The sequence below is a fragment of the Ceratotherium simum genome, chromosome 6 (genome assembly GCF_057802395.1).
Source record: "Ceratotherium simum simum isolate JZ-2026a chromosome 6, ASM5780239v1, whole genome shotgun sequence".
NCBI classification, from domain to species: domain Eukaryota; kingdom Metazoa; phylum Chordata; class Mammalia; order Perissodactyla; family Rhinocerotidae; genus Ceratotherium; species Ceratotherium simum.
Window position 1 is genome coordinate 82,462,915 of NC_141905.1, and position 25,233 is coordinate 82,488,147.

The window sequence follows — 25,233 nt, forward strand, 5'->3', positions numbered from 1 at the left end:
CCATGTGCCTGGCCTGTGGTCATCAGAGAGCTCACAGGGAGGGAGCTGGGGTGATAAGTATTCCAACCTCTCATCTCCTGCCAGGGTTCTCCATAGGCTGAATCCATTAGGAAGCCAGAGACCTAGGGAGCCCTTTAAGATACTCCCTGCAGGTCGGCCTCAGACAGGGTGGGCAAGGGGGAAGAGTAGATGGGGTGGGAGGGCAAATGGAAGACATTCAACACACATAACCAAGATAAGTCTTAGCTGGGTACAAAGTAAAGTCAAAGCTACATGGTAGTGGCTGGAAAATGGTGTAGGCACAGAGGCAGAGCTGTAAACAGCAGAGCCCATGTCTGCAGGTGTCCAGACCAAGACACAAAAAGGGCTTCAGGTCTCCTTGGCTCCACCTGCCCTAGACGAAGTTCACTTACTCAGACAGTTGTGGGCATGCCCTCTCGGAGATCATGCAGAGTAGAACTTTGCCTCTTATTTTCTTTGCTGTCCCTCCACACCCCTGATACAGTGTGATTAATTTCTTGGAAGCTAGGTCGTTCTGCCTGAGGGATCAGAGAGGAATTGTTTCTCCACAGTCCTGCTCTACGAACCTGGGCAGGTGTGTGGGGCCAAGCCCAGCTCTTTGAACTCCGACAGAGCCCAGGAATCCCCAGGTATGCGTTGACAAGTAGGAGCTGGTGCTTCTGAGTTCATGAAGGGAGACATGATGCCCAAGATCTGCCTGAAACATCAAAATATGTTGCAATGCCTTTGGACTCATAGATCAAGTGCCCTTAATAAAAAAAAAAAATGCTCATATACGAGAAACTGCCGAGAATGTCTGGGTTTTCTCTCTTCTGTCTTATCAGAAAAACACAATCGGTACAGACAGCATGATAATATTTTATGGTTTCTGTACTAGCAGTTGTTTTTCAGCTTAATGTGGCCTTAGAGACCTAGACTTGAAAGCAGCTTGTTTTCAATCAAGAAACAGAGCTGCTCTATTTGTATGCATTTTATTCGTTCAGTCTAGAAACATGAAAGGACAGAGCGTACATTACAAAGATTTTTGAGCCTCTAAGAGTATTCATAGATTCAAGTAACTAGCTGTACAAGAATCATACAAATGGAAGATATGAAGATTGACTCCATAGCAGATATCCAACACCTAAATTAATTTTATTGGTTCATTCAACAGATGTCTCTTGTGTGCCTATGTGCCTGACGCTGCAACGAGTTTCACACCAGGCAAGAGCAAGAGGGTCTCTTTAGTAAGGAGGGAGAAGTTCAGGAAATGCTCCTTCAACAGGTATGAACTGAAATCTTGCAACTCTGACCATCTAAAAATGTTGAACTACATAAAAAAGGAAAGAATTCTCAGTTCTCTTACACAGGCCACTCTCAATTATTCAGTGACCCGAAAAACAATTTATGGATTATGCAGGCCTCTTGCTTTTCGTTTCTTCCTTCTTTGTCCAACTTGTTACTACTATAGCCTACATGTCCTTGGGCTTGCAATGATTCAAAAGGAAAATCCAAGCGGACATCCAAGGAGAAAGTCTGGTAATGAGACTCAGAAAATAAGTGTTTAGTGGTTTTTACCCAGAAGGAGAAATTTTTTTTCCTCCAGATTATAATCACTCTGAAAAGATGTCTTCCAACAAAAGACTCAAAAAATGCACAACTTGTCCCTCCTGCTGCTACTGCACTGAGCTGGGGCAGGTGTTTAAATCAGAGGAGAGTAACCTCTTTACATCCAAAAGAGCAGGGATCTGGCAGGAGCAAATGAAGCAAAGTAGTGAGGAGAGTTGGAGGGGGAGTAGCTGGTTAAAGTTCTAAAGTGAAGTCTGAACTGAGGACAACGGGCAGAGATTCAGAAATTTTGCCGTTAAAATATTGATTCTGAGGGGCCAGCCCGGTGGCGTAGTGGTTAAGTTCATGCACTCGGCTTCGGTGGCCCAGGCTTCACAGGTTCGGACCCCGGGCACAGACCTGCACACCACTCATCATGCCATGCTGTGGCAGGTGTCCCACATAAAGTAGAGGAAGATGGGCACAGATGTTAGCCCAGGGCCAATCTTCCTCAGCAAAAAGAGGAGGATTAGCAACAGATGTTAGCTCAGCACTAACCTTCCTCACCAAAAAAATATATATATATTGATTCTGATATGAGGATGTGTCTGCCAGGAGTACTTATTTTCCATCCCTCATAGCTGAATTCCACCTAAGAACTCCAGCTTCAGCTCCTGTCCTCCCCTCACCCCTCACAACCCCCGCACCCTTCACATCTGTCCTGACTCCCCAGGCTGCAGAGCACCCCCTCTCCCTTAGCACTGCCTGTCCACTTGTCACGGTACTGCCTGCAGCCATTGTCCGACTTATTATACATCTCTAGCTGTCTCTACGTCTTATCTCCCCAACCAGACTCGAAGTTCTCGAAGGCAGAGCCTGTCTTGCAGGATTTTTACAGCCTCCCAGAACCCATCTCCAGGTTGCTCAAAAGCCTGGTAAGTTTATAAAGTTGTGTGCTAGACAGCAAGGGTTGGATCACTTCTTAGCATGGGGCATGAGATCTGGAACAGACCTGGGTCCAGAAGGGGAGCCTCTGAGAGGCTCTTGGGAGTTGGTGACTGTAGATAGAGGACACTGTGTACCTGGAAGGCTGAGTAGAGAAAGAGCAGAAAATACCACAAGAGGGATGGAGGCGAACCAGGCCAATTTGGCTCACAGAGCTAGAGGTGAAGGACTTTTAATTCAGCTCAACAGCAAATATTCAAAAAGAGATTTGGCTCATGGAGCCGAAAAATCAGCTAATTCTCAATACTGAAACATAATGAATATGTTATTTTGAACATATGGATTAGAGATGTAAGTGCATAATAGATTTTAGAGCTGAAGAGCTTTAAAGACCTAATCTAACACTTTTAAAGACAGAGACATCCAAGATTCCAAGGCGAAGGGCCCCAGTCAGTGTTATGAAATAGATGATGGGGCAGCCAAGCAGCCAGGTTCCCCGCCATATTCCATGCTTGAGACACTTAATCAGAAGAGGAATTTCCACTAAGAACAAAAAAAGGTTAAAGTAAAATTTTTTGACAAAAGTTTAAGTAGCGAGTTGGCAGCATTATTTATTTGGAAAATATTTGCATTGCTCCTTAACTAAAAACAAAATATGAGAAACCTCAAGTACTAGTTAAATATTTACATCCTTATCTATTCAGGTACTAAAAAGCTCAGTGTATTTTGCAATGATTTTTTTTTATTGATTCCATCAAGGCTGTTCTGACTGCCAAAACTTGGATAACTTTTATTACTTTTCTCTGGAGAAATTTAATTGTGACTCTTTTTAGTTGGGCTACAGTAAAAAGTAAAAATAAAAAATAACATTAATTGAAAATAATTTAAACTTTTCTCCTGATATTGTTGACTTAAATAAATGTAGTTTTAAGATTTTTAAAATTTCAGTTAAATTCTATTAAATAAATATATTATAATATGGTATTATAAGTCATTCCATCTTTATTGAAGACACTTAAAGTTTGTTTTGCTCAGAATTTCGCCAAGAGCGTTCATCATTTTAGAAAGTCGAGTCACAGACAGCGGTGCCAGCCTGATGTTCGAGTCACCAGTAAGCTCTGTGTTTGTGGCTGTCACATCCTTAAGAATGGAACGTGGTCCTTCTCTTTTCTTTTGACCCCGATTCTACCCCAAAAGGATTTTAGTGATAAAGATGGATGTAAATCCTTAAATTAGGGGTGGGAAATGATATTCTTCCCTGCTACTTCAAGTTTGACTTATTCCATTCATTAAACTCATTTACTTTTGTTTTCTGGCGTGTGTATTAGTTTAGATATGGATTAAAGCACCAGAAGATCTCCACTACATTAGTCTCCCCTTTTTTCATTCAATTTGGAACCATTTATGCAGTGCCTCCTAATTCACAAAGCACCTTGCTGAGCTCCGAGAGAATGAAGGGATGGAATAAATTGCAACTCCTGCCTTCAGAGGAGTGAGTCTGACTCAATGCTCTAATAAATGTGTTAGCCGGCTCAGGGGCACCTAGCATCCCAGCCCAATAGTGGCTAAGTGCAGGCTTCAGAGTCAGACAGTCCAGAAGTGAATCCTGATTCCACCAGTCCTTAGCTGGGCAACCTGAGACTTCACAGCTCACTTGCCCATCCTGTAAAATGGGTTGTCCTGAGGATCATGACAGAGGTAACACCCTAAGATATCCAGCCAATTCTGAGCCACCCAGCAGCTCAAAACATGGTGGCAGTAGTATTTTATTTACAATGATGAGGAAAGGTTCTCTTGCAAGTCCTCCTGACCGTCATCTGGCCTTGAGTCTTCCCTCTTCTGCAGATTCCTACTGAAATCTAAATAAATCATATATTATACTTAGAAAGATAGAAAAGTGTCGATTAACAAGGCAGCAAGGGGCCAGCCTGGTGAAGTAGTGGTTAAGTTCGCGTGCTCTGGGCCGGCCCTGTGGCTTGGTGGTTGAGTGCGCGCGCTGCGATGCTGGTGGCCCGGGTTCGGATCCCGGGTGCGCATCGAGGCACCACTTCTCCGTCCATCCTGAGGCCGAGTCCCACATGCAGCAACTAGAAGCATGTACAGCTATGACATACAGCTGTCTGCTGGGGCTTTGGGGGGAAAAAATAAAATAAATAAAATCTTAAAAAAAAAAAAAAAAAGTTCGCGTGCTCTGCTTCGGCAGCTGCGGGTTCACCGGTTCGCATCCCAGGCACCAATATACATACCACTCATCAAGCCATGCTGTGGCAGTGTCCCACATACAAAATAGAGAAAGATGGGCAACAGCTGTTAGCTCAGGGCCAACCTTCCTCACCAAAAAAAAAAGGCAACAACATTTTATCATTGGGATCTGCTGGAGTAAATGTTGTTTAGAAAAGGCAACTTTTTTTTACAGTTGAGCGATGTGTCGCTCAGATAGCTCAGAGACGTACTCGCTCTGTGCCCTAGAGTTCTCTCAGCTGCTCCTTGGTGTGTGGGAAGCCCCACTGGGCCAGTTTACATGTTAGCAACTTCACTCTGAGCTGACCTTCTTCTGGTCAATAAACAAGCTTTGGTGGCACCTTCCCATGTGTGTTCATTTTCTACAGAAACTTGAGATAAATCCAGGGAGGTAGCCCCATGCCCCACTGGGCAGATTGTCAAAAGACAGTTTCAGTTCTCTCCTTAACCTCCCAAGGTTGATACTAGAAGGAACTTTGGAAACTTTCAAATTACAGAAAGTATCTAGCTCTTTCTTTTCTTTTCTTTTCTTTCGATAACTCTATAGAACTACTTTCCGGGCCGGCCCTGTGGCTTAGCGGTTAAGTGCGCGCGCTCCGCTGCTGGCGGCCTGGGTTCGGACCCAGGGCGCTCACTGACCCGCCGCTTCTATGGCCATGCTGAGGCCGTGTCCCACGTACAGCGACTGGAAGGATGTGCAGCTATGGCATGCAGCTACCTACTGGGGCTTTGGGGGAAAGAATAAATAAATAAAATTATAAAAAAAAAAAAAAAGAACTACTTTCCTCTCTGACACTTCCTCCCCCAAGCAACTTATTTTTGTTTTGTAAATAGTTAATACATTTGCCTCATTTACAGATCAAGGCAAATTAAAAAGTACACACTGAGAAGTCTTCCTCCTGCCCCAACCCTATCCAGCACATATGCCCACCACAGGCAACCCTTTATATTAGCTTCTTGTTTATGTTTCCAATGATGACTCTTCATGCAAATAGAAGTAAATACCAATACATGTCATTACTTTCTCCACTTTGTAACACCTGAGATAGCAGGTTATTTGTGCTCTTTGTACCTTGCTTCTTAATATGCCCTGGCTCTCTCTGTGTGTTGATAGGACAGATTGCCCTCATTCTTTTGTTTATAGCTGTGTTAATAGCCCCATACTGCTGGACCCTTGGATTATTTCCAATCTTTTGCTATTGCAAACAGTGTCACAACAGATAACTTCATCTCTGACATTTCATGAAGGTATATCTGTAGGATAAAGTCCTAGAAGTGGGACTGCTGAGTCAAAGGACTGGCCTACATTTCCAATTTCAAGGCTAAGACCTCTAAATCCAGGGTTCGGAGGAGAGTCAAGCAGGCTATTCATTGTGTGGTCCATGGAGTGGTACCGGCCTCTGCAGTGGGCTAGTGCAGAAATTGGGAATAGTCAGAAAACTTAGAGTGACTTTCCATTGCTATCACATCCAAGTGCATGGTCATTTTTGTAAGTAATTGATTTTTATTGATTATATCCGTCTGTGATGACTGGAAAGAGAAAAATTACTTCTATGGCTATGCAAAAGTTATGAACAACTTCTTTGTTAATGTGAGAGTTCTTTTCCAATCATTTCAAATTCAGTAAAGTTTATACTCCATAAACACATGGAATCTTGCTACCAGGAAGGCATAAATTTTTCTAAACCACTGAAGGCAGTTCTACTCAACTTACTTTAGAAAACCATGATAGAAGCTAACAACTTTATAAGGGGAAAATAGCAGTTATGATTCACCTCAGGAAAACAAGTAACGCTGGTCCTTTGGACTTATCTTGGTAATACCACTAACTTCTTTGTTGGGAGTGTTTTGCCACGCTCTGGGAGTTATGAATGCCTGGCAAGACCTTTCTGAAACACAAACCAGGTCTGTGTAGAACAAGCATGGCAAAGATGAAATTAGTAGCATATTTATTTCCAGCCTGAATTCCAACTGACGTCAACACTGAAGAAAGTGTTTCTTTGTACAGAAACAGCTGACCAAAGGCCGTGGCATTTTCTATACTCCGTTGCACCAACGGCACACCTGTCTGTGACTTGCACTCACCTAAGCTTCTCTCTCCGAGCCCGGCTAGGGTCTTTCTGTTGCATTCCCAGAGCCTAGGGTAGTGCCTGGCACACAGCTGGTACCCAGTAAGTGTTTGTGCAAAGGAAAGGAGGAGGGAATCTTTGGACCATATATTTATTTTAATGTACAAAAGAAATGAAGGGGAAAGGATATAACTGTTTTGAATATATAAAGAATTCTTGAAACTCAACAACAAAAAGACAAATAACCCAATTGAAAAAGAGCAAAGGATTTGAATAGACATTTCTGCAAAGAAGTTTTACAAATGGCCAACATGCACATGAAAAGATGGTCAACATCATCAGTTATTAGGGAAATACAAATCAAAACCACAGTAAGATACTACTCCACACATACTAGGATGGTTTTAATTTTAATAAGAATAAGTGTTGGTAAGGATGTGGAAAAATTGGAACCCTCATACATTGCCGTTAGAAATGTAAAATTGTACAGCAGCTGTGGAAAACAGTTTGGTGGCTCCTCAACAAGGTAAACATAGAATTACCATATGACCCAGGAATTCCACTCCCATATCCAAAATGGTTGAGGATAGACATTTAAACAAAAATTGGGGGGCCAACCCGGTGGTGCAGTGGTTAAGTGCACACACTCCACTTCGGCGGCCTGGGGTTTGCAGGTTCGGATCCCAGGCGCACACCGAGGCACCACTTGTCAAGTCGTGCTGTGGCAGCGTCCCATATAACGTAGAGGAAGATGGGCACGGATGTTAGCCCAGAGCCAGTCTTCCTCAGCAAAAAAGAGGAGGATTGGCGTCGGATGTTAGCTCCAGGCTGGTCTTACTCACCAAAAAAAAAAATTTGTACACGAACGCTCAAAGCAGCACTATTCACAATAGCCAAAAGGTAGAAAGAACCCAAATGTCTACCAACTGATGAATGGATAAACAAAATGTGGTCTATCCATAACATGGAATATTATTGAGCCATTAAAAGCAATGAAGTAGTGGTGGCATGGCAGTTCAGTTCACACATTCTGCTTCAGCGGCCTGGGGTTCACTGGTTTGGATCCTGGGTGTGGATCTACTCACCGCTCATCAAGCCATGCTGAGGTGGCGTCCCACATAGAACTAGAAAGACCTACAGCTAGGATATACAACTATGTACTGGGGATTTGGGGAGAAAAAAGAAAAAGAGGAAGATTGGCAACAGATGTTAGCTCAGGGCCAATCTTCCTCCAAAAAAAAAAAGAAGAAGAAGAAGAAGCAATGTAGTACTGATACCTGCTACAACATGGATGAACCTTGAAAACATCAGGCTGAGTGAAAGAACCCGGGCACAAAAGACCACATATTATATGGCCCCATTTATATGAAATATCCAGAATAGGCAAATCCATAGAGAAAGCAGATAGTGGCTGCCAGGGGCTGGGGGAGCAGGCGTGGGAAGCATGGGTAGTAACCACTCAATGGGTACAGGGTTTCTGCTTGAGGTGATGAAAAAGTTCTGAAACTAGATAGAGGTGATGGTTGCACAACATTGTGAATATATTTAATGCCACTAAATCAAACACTTACAATGGTTTAAATGGTAAATTTTATATTATGTATATTTTTCCACAATTAAAAAAAAATTAGTGTTTTGAAAGATTTAGAAGTGTGATTCAATGTCAGGTATATTTATGAAGTCAGCCTGTGAATTTATCACACAAGACATGTTGTCTTTGGATTATCTCCAGCATAGTTGCTATTTGCTACTATTCACCAATTACTGAATTGACTTATATGGAAGGGAGCTAATTTCAAATTGGAGACCAAGCTTGAAATTTCGAAGTCTTTAAAAAGATTCCACCAAAATCTTGCTTGGAAATGAGTGGGGATTTTTAAGATCAAAGAAGAGTGGGTTAGTTTTCTTCTCCCTGTAGAGATATTTGTAGGAATTAAGTATCCTGAATTCCTGGGAACTTTGAGTGATTTAGTCAGCCATGATGATGTATTAAAAACAGCCCCCTATGCAAAACCAGAATACTTTAGAAAAAACACACTAGTGAAAGAATGGAACTTTCAAAAAGGGAATAAACTCTCCTTTCCACAGTTATTTTAAAACCTTCCTGCACATTTGTGGTAATTTTAGACCTCTTGAGTGTGGACTTGTGAAAGTGGTGTCTAAATTTGCCCCAGATCCAGCACCTTCTACCTTAGAATCTGCAAGTTATTTAGAAGCAAAGAGAACATCAGCCCCTTTTGTAAATGTATTAACTCACGAGAAATAAAATCGTCACAAGAAGGGAATCGATTTTTTTAAATAAGTAATTTTACAAGATTGTCCACTCGGCTCTTCTGTGTGGACTGTCATCTCCTGCCCCAGTGTTCTTGGTGGGGGAAACCTTGCAGAGGAGGACACCCGTGTGATCAGCAGCTGCCTAGGAGAGCGGTTTATTTGAAACACAGTCTCCACTTGGGGGAAGTTTAATGTTTACTGACAGCATAATATGTGCCTCTCAGAGGCTTAGAAATTTTAGGAGGATTGCAGAGCTAGTAAGTGGTGGAGAGAGGAAATAGGGCCGTCATCTTTTGACTGCACAAACCACCCTGGTGGTAGGAAAGGAAGGGAATACACAGACTGTAATCTTCCCTGTGCCTGGGACCCCATTTGCCTTCATAAGTTCCCATCACCCAAAACAGTCGTTGGCACGAAATGGGTGCTCAATACACGTTTGCAGCAGGAGGGAACGGGTGGAGGGAGGGAGGAAGGAGGAGCAGTGGATACCCTTTCTTTCTGATTCTGACACATCACCTGTACCTACAAAATGCCCAGACAGCTCACAGATGGTTTAAAAATATTTTTTTTACCAAATATTTTATATGATTGGTGGCCCCATGTACAATTTAAACCAGCCTGGGGTTATTAGGCCCAGGTTTCAGGCTCTGCCCTTTTCTTAGTAGCTGTATGACCTTGGGCAAGTCACCTGCTCTCTAAGACTCAGTTTATTGAACCAGTAAATGAGGGGGTTAAACGGTGGGCAGAAGATCTGACTAGGCACTTCACCAAAACAGATACACAAATGGACAACGGGCATATGGAGAGGTAGTCAACATCATTACTCATCAGGAAATGAACATTAAAAGCACGGTGTAATACTATCACATACTTTCCAGAATCACTGGAATGGAAAAGGCGGTCAATCCTGAGTGTTGGGAGGATGTGGAACACCTGGAACTCTCATTCCTCGCAGGTGGGAATGTAAAGTGCTACAAACACACTGGAAAACTGGCCGTTTCTACTAAACGTAAACATATGCACACCGGTAACCCCACTCCTAGACATATTACCAATGGAAATAAGAAGATATGTTTACCAAAATATATGTATAAGACTGTTTAATCAAAATGGCCCAACAGCATTCGATTCCCCATCAACAGTAGAATGGGTAAATAAGTTGTGGCATGTGTCTACAATAATATGCCAACAGTAATAGGAATGAATAATCTACAACTATACACAACATAGATGAAACTCATAAATAATGTTGAGCAAAGAAAGCCAAATATGGGCCGGCCCCGTGGCTTGGTGGTTAAGTGAGCGCGCTCCACTGCTGGCGACCCGGGTTCGGATCCCGGGCTCGCACCGACGCACTGCTTCTCCGGCCATGCTGAGGCCGCGTCCCACATACAGCAACTAGAAGGATGTGCAGCTGTGACACACAGCTATCTACTGGGGCTTTGGGGGGGAAAAAATAAATAAATAAAATCTTTAAAAAAAAAAAAAAAAAAAAAAAAGAAAGCCAAATACAAAAGAGTACATACTATAGGATTCCATTTTTATGATTAAAAGGAAAAGACAGGCACAGCTCATCGATGCTGTTAGAAGTCAGGATGGTGGTTATCCTCCAGGAGGTAAGTATCGGAAGGGGACACCAGGGGCTTCTGTTTCTTGATCTGGGTGCTGATTATAAGGTGTTCTGTTTGTGAAATGCACCAGGCTGTACACAACTGATATATTCAGTTTTCTGTATGTTTACTATGCTGCAGTAAAAACTTTGTAAATGAGGTGGTTGGGCTCGGTACAGCATCTTTAATGTTCTTTCCAGTTTCAATCGGAATAATAACTGTCTTCATTGTGCTTGTTCATTCACTAAGCTGAGTGCTCTCTACATAAACTCTCATGTGGTCCTCTCTTTAGTCCTCTGAGCTAGGCACTATGGGGAACAAACTGAGGCCCAAAGACATGGGGAACTTTCCAAGGTCACATATTGACTGATGGGTGGAAGTGGCTTTGAACCCAGCCACTCAGAGGCCAGGGGCCTCACTTGTAGTCCTTGAAGACCACAGCCCAAGGGACCCAGGAAGGGGTAGGTGTGGCAAGAGTGGCTTTCTCCGGCTGATGCCCAGCAGAGACCCTCCTGGGTATCTGGAGCTGGGTTTCCCTCTGTATCTCCACAGCCCGGCTCCTTCTGAGTTTTCCTCCTGCTGAGGGGGCAGGGGTGCACTTTCTGTTTCTCTTTCCTGGAAACTGTGTCTTCTCGCTGCTTGGACTCTTAGATACTCCCCTTCAACTGACCTTAGGGTGAAATTACATTTTCTAGTGTACTTAGCACTTACTGAAGAATTTCTTATGTTAGCCTACTCATAATTTTAAAAGCTAGTTAAAAGGTTCTTGCGAGTTATTTCTAAAAAGACAATTATAGTACATTGATCTGTGCCCATAAAATGGATGGAGGTCTCTCAGTGTAAGAAATGCTCTCCACTCACCCCCTTAAATATAAGGCTCCTTGGCTACATGGTTTCAAGTGGGGATCTAAAATGGTCATTTTTAACATCAGAAATCTATGACCAGCAGACAGCCCAAGTCTGAAAAGTTATCTACCAGGCCCTTTATGCAGTATTAAGAACTTGTAAAGTACTAGGAAGTTAATGTCCTAGCAATCCAGTACATAGGTGTTGATTTAATTTGTAGCCAATAATAAAAATTCTGTAAGACATTTTGCTTTTGGTATGAAAATGGCCCTAATTGTGTGTTTGTATATACTGCCTGCAGGTATAGCCAGTAGGTGCATATCTAGCAAAAGTCTGAAAAAGATGGCATAAGAAAGTAGTGTTAGAGTAGAAATACTCTCTATTTGTGAATGCCAGCTGGTGGGGGAAAGAGGATACACACAACTTCTGATAATTATAAAATTAGTTAAAAGCTTTGCTAATAGAGAACAAGAAATAATTCAACAAGAAATCATTACAAAATGAATTTATTAGACAAACACATCAATAGATTGAGTCTGAGGATTTGGTTGGAAAGCCACTCAGCTTTTTAAAGCAGCAGAAGTCCAAAGCCACACACTTAGAGCATTACTGAGTTACAATTTGTAGAAACGGAGTCAGGAATTACAGCCCTCCATGCTGGTCCACAGACTGATTAGCTTCCCACCTCCCTCCCTCCTCCTTCTCTTCAAGTGGAGTCTTCTGTGACTCAGGTACCTGAGAGGAATGAAGTGTTTCCCACGTCTTACAGAAACTCAGCGTCTTTATTACAGATCTTGCCTCTGTGCCCTTGAATTGCCTGTTCACGACACGTGGAAGGTTGCTTTTGAGAAACCAACAAATAGTTATCACAGGAGTGTTTATCAACATATAAAGTGAATAAACAATATTCTCTACTACAGTAACTGCACTTTTAATCTCATCTGGCATCAACTGTCTTCTAGAAAGTTACAATGTGTTGTTTGGGGACACTTTTCTTCTTTAGTATAGAAGGAAAAGAGTCTAATTAGTAAATAACACACAAATAATACATGTTCTCAGATCTTGTGAGAGTCACATGAATATGAAGTCTTCATTTAATTTGGGAGAAAGGGAGGATATTTTCTTTCATTCTTGATAGTAATAGAACTAGATATTTCAAGATTATAATATCATGTGTTCATAATACCAAACAGCATGCTTTTACTTTATATGAAGCCATTGATCATTAAATACAATTATTAACGGCATAGGCTATCAAGAAATAGCAAGGAATATGGTATGCACATAGATATCAGTAGGCCTCAGGTAATCAAATAAGGAGGAGAATGAAACATACATGACCTAGCTGGGGACTTCTGGGTTTCTGAGATACGGGCTACAAACCATATTACATAGAAGACTAAGGGAAGAGTATTGCAAACAAAGCTGGCAAGAGAACTTTACAGAAGAATTAATTTTTAAGGGAGATAAAGCAGCAGTGAGAATGCATGTCCATATATCAAGTTCCTACAGTTGAATCCATCATGAATATGCCTTTTGCTTCCCCAGTAGCTCTTTACACCCAAGAAGCATTTCTTTCACAGTCCCTTACAACCTTTTGCTTGTTCGCCATGCCATCATGGAGAGTCTGGAACAATAACTGCTTTCAAGTCAGAATCTTAGATGAAGCTCTAAAAACCTTGAATTTGTGCTTTTAAAAAACAGTCCAATTCATACCAGCAGTGTGTGCTGCAGGAGCTAACTCTGCCCAGCTTTGTTCACTACTTGCAGCCTCGGAATCGCTGGGACAGAGACATTAGCCAGGACTGAAGTTTTAAAGCATCAAATCCTGCAAATCAAAATAGGCAGTCTCATGCATAGACTTCAAGATGTCAGTTGAGCCTCTAGTCCCTTCATTACCATTTTTACGCCTTTGGGGCCATCATGGTGGCTTGTCAAAGCTGCTCTCAAAACTCCAGTGCACTAGAACCGTGTCTACTTTGGCAGGTAAGTCTGGCTACAAAGCTGTTAACATTTCCTAGCACAAATTTCTGGTCTTCTCAGAAAATAAGGTACCATTATCTCAGGAATAGCCTGTGGAGTGTCTGTTTGGAACAAACTCAGCTCAAGTCCGAATCTCAAATGAAGATCTAAAATGTAGAGTTTTATGCATTTAAAAAATAGTCCATTTCACAGCGGCAGCGTGTGCTCGTGGACCCAGCCCTCTCCAGCTTTGTTCAGTATTTGGGAAGAATCCCTGGGTTTGGGCCAATAATCAAGTATGAAAAGGGAAACAATCATCTATGAAAATGGAAAGCTCCTCACCCTCTGAGTGAGCGAAAATCTTTGAAGATTCCATCCTAGGTGTGAGCAGCTGGTAGGCAGGTGGTCTTGGCTCCCTGCTGCCTCCGTCCTCGCAGCTGTGTTAGCCCCGCGCGGAGCACCCAGACCCTCAAAAAGAGCCCTTGAACTGAAGTCTGCCCGAAAGTGAGGAGTAAGGTCCAGAAACGGGAAGATTTGAGGACAGCCTCTGTCCAGGACACTTTTAAAGAAGGCAGATCCTTGACCCCCTTTGTGGATCGCGTGGATTCAGGGGGTCGGCGCGGCAGGAAGGGGCGCGGCTGGGAGTCGGCAGGCGGCCTCTCCCTGCCCTCTGGCGGCACCTCCCGGAAGCTGGAAGGGAAAGGGCGCGCAGACACCCGCGCACCAGGAGGGGGCGGTCCCTGCGCGTCGGCGCCCTTCCATGGAGCGGGGACCACACGACGACACCAATCATTCGAGAGTTCCGACGAAGTGGGACCCAGGGGGGCTTCGGGTTCACAGGTGCGGGGCGTAGAAAGGGGTCAGGTAGGAGGGCGCGAGAAAGGGCGCAAAGGGGCTCCCGGCGGCGGCGGGCGTCAGCGGGAAGGAGGCGGCGGCTGGGAAGAGGACGTTGGCCGCGGAGTAGGAGGGGAAAGTCTGGAAGGGCAGAGCGCCCGGGCCGGGCGGACCCGGGCTGCTCCCCGCGCCGCCGCCGCTGCCCGCCCCCGCCGTCGCCCCGGGCGCCCCGGGTTGGGGCGCGCCGCCCCCTGCCTGCGCCGCGCCGTCGGCGCCGGGGTTCTGCTTCTTCCACTTGGTCCTGCGGTTCTGGAACCAAATTTTGACCTGCGTCTCAGTGAGGCTGAGCGACAGCGCGAGGTTCAGGCGCTCGCACACCGACAGGTAGCGCGTGGCCCGGAACTTGTTCTCCAAGGCCACCAGCTGCTCGTAGGTGAAGGCGGTGCGCGCGCGCCGCGGCTTGGCGCAGCTGGGCTCGGCACGCCGGCGCCGGGGCCGCGGGGAGCCCGGCGAGCCCGGGGAGCCAGCGAGGCCGCCCGCACCGCGCTCCCCCGCTGCCAATGCCGCCGCCGCAGGGGCTTCAGGGGAGCGCGCCGGGCCCGCCTGCAGGCGCGCAGGCCTCTCCCGCCGCCGCCGCCGCCGCCCCGCGTCCTCTGAGTCCTCTGAGTCCTCCTCCTCCTCGGCCTCCGAGCCCTCCAGGGGGGACGCAGCAGCATCTAGGAGAGAAGGGGGCGGTGACCAGAAGCCCCGAACCACCCGGCCCATCCAGATCCCCAGACCTCCTCCTTGGCCTCCCCAGAGCACGCAGCTCGCCCCCAACCCAAGCCCCAGCTCTGCCCCTCTCCCAGCATTGCGCTCCCCCCTACCCCCGACCTCACATCCTGGAAAGCGCTTCCCAGGAATTGGGGTTTAGGGGTGCAGTGCCCTCTTGCCCTTTACTCATCTGCCACCTAGCAGGCGTCTAGGAAGTGTATTTTGAATGAATGACACGCCGCATTAAGAAAAATAGACTTTATGGGACACCGTGGGGGGGATAGGGTCATTGTACATTAACACATCAAGACGTCAAGTGCGTTTAGGGCTGTGTCTCCCCAGTCCCTAGAAGAGTCTTTTGGTCTGGGACGCCTAGCAATTAAAAAAGAAGTTATTAAGCTTACCCCCCTTTTAAAGTGAAATTCCCCCTTTCCCATCTTCTCTCTCCTGCCGTGTTAATAGAGTTTCAGATTTGTGCGGGGCCGGATCGATAGATGTCATCTATTAAAGGTAAGTTTTAATCGAACAATATTAGGATCAGACAGGGAAAGGGGGTTTGAAGTCGGTACCTGCAAGCTGCGGGCAGGAGATATGCAGGCGCCAGTAATAGAATATCGATCATGGGGTGGGGGGAGGGGAGCGCTGCGCCTCCGAGGGGCGATCCAACAATTACCAGGCCGACCGCCTGGGCCCGAGAGCAGCCGCCAGAGGCGCCCCGAGCCCCAGACAATCACCGCCAAATTTGAGGAGGGGAAGCGGGGGGCTGCGTGGCATCCAGCCTCTCCCAGACCTGCGCCCCTGACCCTCGGCGTCCCTCCAGGGAAGCTCATGCCCACGCCTCACCCAACATGGGTCCTGCTGTCGTTTGTCCTTCCTTCCGGACACAAACTTTCCTGGACCCCTCATCAAGTGTTCGCCAGAGTTAGGAGTAAGTCAAAAGGGGTTTCGAGGAGAAAGGACCAAAAGCCTCCCATCACTCCGCCCCACCCCCGCCCACAGCCCAGTCAACCACTGGGTCTGGGGAGAGTGAGCGCGTGGGGCAGCGGAGTCTCCGCAGGTGTCTCTGGATGGTTAGAAGTGGGGCACTGAGTGCGTAAACCTGACCTCGCTGCTCACTAAGACCCCGACACAAGATTTAGCCTCAGCTCCCTCATCCATATAATGGGGGCAAAGTTAATGACGCTGTCTACCTCGCAGGTTCTGAAGTTTTCCATGACTTTTAGAACAGTCTCTAGCCCAGGTTCTGGCACGTGGCGGGCGCATTAAACGCCCGATACATGAATGAGACTGGGTCAGGTGGGCGCTGGGCGTTAGTTTTCACTGCCAGCAAATCAGAGCCGTGGTGCTTACTCGCTTGGCGGGTGAGCAGGGATGGGGCTCCGGTGGCAAATCCCTGAGTTGGAATGCTGGGGGCCTCCTTTCTGCCTCAATCCAATTCCAAGACAGGGCTACACTTCGCACTTCGTCCCGTGCGCCTTCTCCCTTTGGGGAAGACGCCACTAAGGGCCACTCACCGTGTCCCTGGCTGTCCCCCCCACCTCTCTGTCGCGTCATCCGAGCCGGGGCTTCCCGAGGCCGAAGGCCTCCTCGCATCCTTACCAGGGGTCTCCCTCTGCCGAGCCTGATCCCCCGGGCTGGCGTCCTTCCCCGCTTCGGCCTCTGCCAAACTTTTCTTGGCTTCCCGGGAAGCAGAGCGCACGGCCGGGAGCGCAGCGCGGGTGAATTTCTGCGGGTCCAGGATGTCCAGGACCGAGAAGGAGATCTTGTGGTGGGAAGGAGCCGCCTTGGCCCCGCCGTCCTGCCATGCCAGCATGCCCGCCGCCCGCAGGCCGGAGGCCGGCGGCGCGGGGTCCGGGATGGCCGCGCTCGGGTTTGCCTTCGGCAGTGGCTCGGCCGCAGCTCTCCAGGCGGTAGGAGGGTCGGGGCGGCCAAGTGAAGCTGGGGAGGGGGATGTGGAGGCGGGGCCGGGAGAGAGCCGCGGGGGCGGGGGGCTGCGCGCGGATTGGCACTTGAGCGGCCCAGACCCCCGCCACGTGCACGGCGTGCTTTCAGCAGCCCCAAGACTGCCCCGCGCCGCGCGGGGGCCGCTCGCCTCGGTGAGGGGACGCGTCGGTGAGTCTGGTGCGCGCGCCCGCCCCCCGGGACAGCGCCGCTGGCTCCGCGTGCCTCCGCCCAACAGCAGGGACTACGGGTATGCGCTAGGGAGGGAGGGCCGAACGTTTTCATTCGGGAGACACTCCCCCCGCCAACACACACACGCGCACACACACACACGCACGCACACACACGCGCGCGCGCACACACACACGCGCGCACACACACGCACACACACACGCACGCACACACACGCACGCGCACACACGCACGCACACACACACACGCACACACACACACACACTTGGGCTTGGATTTGCGCCCTTTCTCCAGTGCACCCGCCTTTGAATTGGGGATGCGATTGAGGCCAGCACTGATTACTGTACTTCAAGGTAACGCTCAGCACATCTCCCGCCCCGCCAGTGAATCACAGTGATCACGACCTCACACCCGGTCACCTCGGTTTTAAAAGCTCTCATGTTCTCACAGTTTACAGTTTACAAAGCCCTTGGGCTTCGAGATCTTATTTGATTCTCTGAGCATTCCTGTGAGGTGGGCGTGGCCTGGCAAGACTATTATCCCCGTTTTAAAGATGAGGAAACTGAGGTTCAAAGATGAGAAGTGAGTTGCCCAGGGTCACTGTTGGTTGGTGACAGAGTCTGGATTCGAACCCAGGTTCATTCCCGGACCAGTACCCTCTTCAGTACATCCTGCTGTCTCAGAAATGGAGGAAGAAAATCCTGCCCTGTGTCCCAGGCTTTCCCTTCCACTCTGAGCCCAGCAGGTCAGAGGGCAGCAGGGGTTTTGGAGAAATGTCTGAGTCCCTGCCAAGGTGCCCTGCTGCTTTGGAAACCTTGGCAGGTTGTGGGTCCCGAGCCAGGTGAGATGCCTCAGTGAGGGCAGGTGAGCCAGGGTAGGGTGGCTGCCAAGCACAACCCTCAGTGCCCCTCAGGCCTTCTTCACAGTCACAGATTCCATCATTTGTAGCAGAACTTGAGCCTCGGGGAACCAGGTTGCATCTTTGACCCCCATCCCCTTCCAGCCCCAAGAAGAAAAAGCTTAAAAGATGGTTGTCTGATTTGAATTTGAGGTCAGAGAACAGAGATGATTGAAACGGCCCCCAACTGTCCCACCAAGTCCTGTGGAATGGCCAACACCATTCCCTGGGGAAGCTTCCACCAGCCACGCCCGGCTTAACGTTCCTTTTTCATCTTGTCACTTCAGGAGCAGTCTGTGAGCACTGAGCATTTATCCCAGCGGCAAATTCTGAGGCTTCCCTTACGCCTTGGCCCAGAACCACTTCTAACTCGGCTGTGTCTTTCTTCCCTACCCCATGGGGTTTCCAAACAATGACTTGGCAATTAATACTGTTCGAGAAGGTAGGAGTGGGAAGAGGAGGAGAAACCTTCCTATTAAAGTGTGAGGGACCGCTAATCCCATCTGTTATTGAAGAGGAGGCCTTACCCGCCAGCTCCTTGTAGCTTTTCTCATTCAAACCTCGGGGCCCCTCCCGGAGGCGGCCACTGTATTCCCTGCGGACTTTAAAGCCCTGCCGAAATTCAAGCCAGCTCCGGTTCTAAAGCAAGGATGGATTGTGCTTTGAAAGGAAATCAGGAAGAGAAGTGCCCTGCCCAAGCCCACTAGACCACCTCCCACCGGAGGGAATGCACGCCCTGTGAAAACCAAAGAAAAAGTGGCCCTGGCACTAAACGGTGGCACCCAGGAACCTGGACTGCAAATCACAGACCCTCCCCGAATATAGACAGATAGGGTACTCTGTTTTCTGTTTTGACAACTGTCTCACACGATTCTCACTTGATTTTTTTTTTAATCTTTCTTCCCCCATCCCCATATTGATCCCAGCCCCTTTTACTTTTTTTCCCCTGTTTTCATATTTAGATTCTTCAGATAAATCTCCTTAAGGATGCTCCAGAATGGGCATTTGTGGCTTCCCACGATCCCTCTTCTTATCCTGTAAGAAACTTTGAAGCCGTTTTCACGGGAAGGTGGGCTGGTGTTCCAGAGGGCACCCCTTACCCCCAACCAGAGGGACAGGGAAGGCGCAGGCAGCCCAGGGCAGCCCCAGCCTGGGTCATTTTCATTTCACTTTATAAATTGCCTCAAAAATTTTTGTTTAAATGACATGAATCATGTTTCCTTTGAGGTCCACAGGTGTTAAATACAGAAAAGGAGCAGAAAAGGGAGAAGCAAGATATTGGAAAGTCAAGAACACGTTGTGTTCTTGCAGTTCTAAAGCACATGTGCTTTAAGACTGTGAATCTTTAAGAACTCCTTCTTGCAGTTGTTTTTATTTTTCTTGCCCCTTATTTTCTCTATATTTCTGATATGTGTGTTCAGTGCAACACAGGTTATGTTGGTTTCTGGAAATAGATGACACAGAAGAAATACCACAGTGTCTCCTACCAATATTTAGGGAATAGAAAATGCTCCCTCTAACTCACCTAACTTGAGAAACCCCCACCCAAAGAACAGGCTAAATTCTTCAATTTGGTGAGGGGAGGGGTGCCCTTGGGGAATTGTTTTTCTGGCTACGTGCTTTATCAATGAGCAGGAGGCAGTGAGACCTCCTGTAGGTACAATTTGGCCATGGGTTGACTCACTAACGTCCTCACACATGTATTTATAACCCAAGGTATTCCTATATACTAAATATATCCATATCCAGCAGGCCACCTTCCCTCTGTGCATGGAGTTGATTTGTTTTTTCAGCATGGGCATTAAAATTCCGCCTGAGTGCTGTCTTTAAATTGCTTTGATGCTAGGTGGGTTCCAACCCTGACCTGTCCTGATGGCAAGTGATGGCTGTAACAAGCTCGGGATCAATATTCATAGCGGGTGTCCTGGGCTGATAACACTATCCAAGACAATGTTCACTATCAGTGCAGACAGCTGAGATATTGCACCATTAGGGATGTTGTGTTAAATAACCTGATCCCTTTCTGGGGCTATTTAATGAATTTCACAGTTTAGATAGTATCTTTAAGGAGAAGGCAAAGGCTATTCCAGAGGCACTGATGCAAATCAATGGTGCCAAGCTTCCCAAGCTATTCCCCAGACAAAGTGGCCTATAATTCCAGCACAGCCTTGAGGAGCAGCTGCAGGAGCCATGAATGGTGTTAACAATGGAAAGAATTTGCAGTTTATGCAGAGGGAGAGCAATATAATGCGCCGCGTTAAAGCACCTTAGATAAAATCTTACGTTCCTGAAATAAAATAGGACCTAAATTCTTTAGGTAAAACCGTATGGTTTTGGGTAGCCCATGGGGAGGACTTATATGCCAAAGAGACAGCTTCATAAAGCACAGTGAGGTGAGAAGGGGGGTGGTCAGCTGCAGGGAGAGCCAGCCATCCGGCCACCCCTTCACCCATGACCTCAGCCAGCTCTCCCCAAGATGTACTTCTTCCACTCAAATCAGTCTACAAAACGAGGTGGGCAAGGCGCTGGGTTTGAAAAGGAAACTCCTGAACTGCTGATAGCGGCGGAATCAATTGTTAAATGTTTACTTGACTCAGTGCTCCTTGTTGCCGAGAGTTCATTTACAATTAAAGGCCAGCATTTACCTTTTCCCACCAGGCCTTTGAACTCGGGCTGCCAAGCAGAGCAAGCAGTCCTATCAGAAACCCACCTCGGAGACTTTGATTTGTGAAAGCTCAGAGCATAGTCTTCCCACCCGTCCCCAGCCTGCAACCAAAATCAAAATGTTTATTCAACATATTTTGCTTTCAGAAATCAGTATTTCTACTTGGAAATGAACAGGTTAAAAAAACAATCAACTTCTTTATCTTAGAAATGTCAAGGAAGCATCAAAGGAGGTGATAAAGCAATAGGGATTATATTGGTAAGTAGAATGCATGTTAATTTTTCCTGATAATGACAATTAGTATGAACAATAATAGCTATTCTTTCTTGGGCACTTGCTGTGGACCTGGCACTTGGCTAAGCTTTTTGCTTATTTTAGGTTATTTCTTTCAACCTTTCCCACAACCCCACGGAGCAGGCACTATTATCCCCAATTTGCAGTTGAGAAAACCAAGCTTAGAGAACTTAAGCAACTTGCCCACAACCCCAAAGCTAGGAAGTGAGGGAGCTGAGGTTTGAACCCAGGGAGTGAGATTTCAGAGCCCGGTTCAGTAAGGTTCTCATCAAAGAAGTCACATTCCTGCCCCAGGGTGAAATCCAATTGCAGACGTTTATGAATGGCTTTCCTTCAAAGTCAGGCACATAGCTGGGATGTGTCAGAGGACCTCCAAGAAAATAACCGAGCCCAAGCCCTGCCTGGGAGGATGCTGTGGTGCAGGTTTGGGGATCCAGTTTTGGAAGCTCTTACATTCAGTGTTTTCTAACATTTTAAGATATTCCCAGGAGGAGCTCAAGAGAAGGGAATTGCCAGGCAAGCCAAATTGCTCTGGACCTCTGGAAAAGTAGAGACGTGTAATTGGAAGAAAGAGAATGGGGGAAATATGCCAAGTGACAAGCTGAGGACATATAGGAGAGAACTGGTGAAGGACAGGGCAAGAAGGAACAGGGACACAGATGCAGTCTGGGCTCTTTCTGACCATGAGCATCACACGTCCTGTTAACACCATACCAGAGAGGCGTGCACAGAATAAAGACAAGGAAGCAAGGTAGGACTTCACAAGTATACGAAGCACCTGCTTCCCAACTGAATGGAGACCAGTAAGATCTGTCATTCTTCGGTGGTCTCCTGCAAGGTGGGTGTCAAAGCCCCTCGGTTCCGCACATCTGTGCCCAAAGTTCATCTTCTGTTCCCTGGTCTCCCTGCCTCCAGCTTTGCCGCCTCTGCAGGCTCCTCACCTCACATGGGTGTGCAAACTCTGGCTCTCCGAGGGCTGGGCTGTGGCCACATGAGCAAAGCCAGCTGGGTGAGGAGCCTGCAGGCTGGAGTGTTGGCAGTCCACGTGAAGGCGAAGCTGCTACTCCACCCATGGATGGTGGCCTTGTAGGAATGCTGATCAGTGCTGCCAGATCTCCATGTTGCCCAAAAGAAACTGGAAATCTGGATTCTTAAGTGATATCTCCAAAGTTTTAAATGCTGGCAACCAATTCAAAATGTTGAAAAACAGGCCATCAGAAACATGTCTGTGGGTCAGGAGTTGGCCACCTCAGCTGTGCACATGCCGAGTGACCTCACCTGATTCACTGTTCGGGGCATTTCCATGGCTACTGTGGTTCATGGGGTGAAGACTAAATGCCTTAGCACCGAATACAAGATTCTGCATCATCTAACCCAACTGCCTGTGCAGCCCTGGTCCCCGGACAGGCTGTGTTCTGTATGAGATGTGTGTGGGGCCCCCACTCATGCATGCTACCTTCTCAGAGACTCTGCCCAGCCCCTGGATCCTGGTGAGTGGGCAGTGGGCCAGGTGAGGGGACACTTGACCCATGGGCTGGCCTATTCCTGGGCTGCCTAATGTAATCAGCTCAACCAGGTGAGCTGGACCATCAAATTGCTCTCCAGAAGTCTGGATTAAGACCCAGGGACATGTTTCCTGCCAGTAGTGGGTGCTTGAGCTCAATGGGCAAGGAAAATGGAGATGGGGTGGCTCTTGAGGGGCCACATAAGCCTCAAAGTTATGAGGAAGTCCATACTCAGCAAGAGCTGGGAGAGTCAAACAGAGCAGATGTGCAGAGCAAAGCAGAGAAGCTGTGACAGACACAGATGGGCGAGTACCAGCCGCTGCCTGAGTCCCATTCTCCCTGAGGCCGGATGTTGTAGGTTCCCTGTGAGCCTCTCTGCCTCCTTACACACACTCCTCCCCCCTTTCATGTGAGCCACCCTGATTAGTCAGGGTTCTCCAGGGAAACAGAACCAACAGGGTGTGTGGATATACATATATAGAGGGAGATAAAAGGACTTTTTTTTATAAAGAATTGCCTCATGCAATTATGAAAGCTAGCAAGCACCAAGATCTGCAAGGTGAGTTGGTAAGCTCGAGACCCAGGAAATACCAATGTTTTAGTTCAAGTCTAAAGGCAGGAAAAAAGCCATTGTCTCAGTTTGAAGGCTGTCAGGCAGGAAGAACTCTCTTAACTTGGAGGAGCGTCAGCCTTTTTGTTCTCTTCAGGCCTTCAACTGATCGGACAAGGCACACCCACATGAGGGAGGGCAACCTGCTTTACTCAGTCTGCCAATTTAAATGTTAATCTCATCCAAAACACTCTCACAGACACACCCAGAATAATGTCTGACCAAATATTTGGGCACCCCTGGGCCAGTCAAGTTGATACCTAAAATTAACCATCACACACCCTCAGAGGGGTTCTAATCCTGGCAACTAGAGGAGCCCTGGGTAGAACTCGCTCTCATACCTGTGTGTGTGTCACTCCAGCAATGCTCTCTCCAGCCCGTGCCTACCTCGGAGCCTCCTTTCATCTTCAAGTCTCCTCTGTTCACGTGCTGTGTCTTCTGTGAGGCCTCCCCTGACTTGCCCAGGCTGACTCGGGCACTCCTTCCCGTGGGGCTCCCAGGCTGCCACCCAGCCTTGGTGGCCATCTCTTGCTTTTGCCTGGTCAGCATCCTCACCCCCTTTTCTGGTTCTGGTAGTTTGACTTTGCTCAGGTCGCCCCACCTCACTCCCCTTATATGTGGTAGGGGTGGGCCTGCCAATCAAGGGCCCCACTCCCCCCCGGCCATGGGGTGGCAGTGGGCTCCTGCAGGACCAATCAGGCTCTCTCTCCCCTGGGAATCCAAGCAGAGAGACACTAGTTAGGGGCCGCTTCATCCTGGCAGCAATGCCTGAAAGAAATCGTCTGCTGTTTCCCACTCCTGGAGCTGATGGTTCCAGTACTTTTTGAGGTCTGGTTGTTCAACATTTCCTTTGATTCTGTAAATTGCCTCATAGCCTTCTCAGCTCTCCCCTTCCCAACTCTCTCCAAATTCCATTTTGGAATTCAATTAGCCAAGGTCAAGAACCCTGACTGGCACAGCCTTTATCGCACTGCAGGGATACAGACTGTCTGGTCCTCCCACTGCCCTAAAGCCAGGGGCCACACAGCATTTGTCTTTGTGCCCATTAGTGCACTGGCATTTAGCAGATTGAAGAGTTGAAAGGAATAAATGGTGGCCCGATAGTGTAAACCCAAAGCTCCACAGCCTGATTAAGATGGATTGGAAACCCCACACCTTAAGAACTGAACTACAGGAACTCCATTTTATATTTCTTCTGTATAATCAACAGAGTACATGGATCTCCCAGTAATCTTATCAACCTGCTACACATAATTAATTGAACTGGGTCAAAGTTCTAACATTCTGATGAGTTCTTCATCTATCTGTGGATCAAGAGCCTGAAATGGAGTGGCCATCCTAATATGGTCTTCTTTTGAAACCTCAAAGCCAAGTCAGGCCAGGAGAAGTCAATTTTTTTTCCATTTAAATACTTGAAAGGGTCAGAGGGACAGTCAAGGAAACTCTTCCTCTTTTCTACCAATTTTTATTTATTGCAAAATTGATGTACCATTAAATGGAATGTAAAAATTCATTCAAAATCTCACTGGCCCAACACATTGCAATATTCCCATTTTCTTCTCAGCCCTATTCCTATGCATCCTTATTTTTGCAGGCTGTTGTCTAATTTTGTATTCTACTTTTTCATATAACGTTATAACATGAGCATTTTCCATGTTGTTATCTAGTCTTTATTTTTGTTGGCATAATATTTCTCTCATTAGCCATCCTACAATTTCTTGAACAACTCCTGTCCTTGAACATTTATTTTTCTTCCACCTTGTTCTGGCTTTATAGCTTACGCTGCAGTCGTCTTTGGAATCATCTCCTTAGCATCGCTTCCCATGCAGGGTTGTCGGGCCAATGGGTCCAACTATCTCCATCGCTTTCAGGGCTGTCACACTCTCCCGACAAAAGATGAAAACACCAGGAAAGCACTGGTATTGCCTGTTCTCTTTAATTTTTGCTGCTTTTGCAGGTGCCTCGTTGTCTCGGTTTGCCTTCCTCTGATTTTTTCTTTTTTTTTTTTTTTTTTGCTGAGGAAGAATCGCCCTGAGCTAACATCTG

The 25,233-nt window shown here is 47.2% G+C and overlaps 1 protein-coding gene across 3 annotated transcripts; it reads right to left on the minus strand.

Annotated features, from left to right (window-relative positions):
* Window positions 1-12,022: 12,022 nt before the first annotated feature.
* NKX1-2 (NK1 homeobox 2) lies at window positions 12,023-25,099 on the minus strand. Of its 3 annotated transcripts, none has more exons than XM_087432800.1 (2): window positions 23,575-25,099; window positions 12,023-15,045 (listed from the first exon to the last, which is right to left on the minus strand). In XM_087432800.1, the coding sequence occupies exons 1-2, from the start codon at window positions 23,939-23,941 to the stop codon at window positions 14,330-14,332; spliced, it is 1,083 nt and encodes a 360-aa protein (XP_087288926.1). In that variant the 5' UTR covers window positions 23,942-25,099; the 3' UTR covers window positions 12,023-14,329. The 3 variants fall into 3 exon arrangements, with proteins under 3 accessions (XP_087288926.1, XP_087288928.1, XP_087288927.1); XM_087432802.1 differs by having other exon boundaries at window positions 23,529-23,709; XM_087432801.1 differs by lacking the exon at window positions 23,575-25,099 and adding an exon at window positions 16,682-17,297.
* Between the last annotated feature and the right edge of the window lie 134 nt (window positions 25,100-25,233).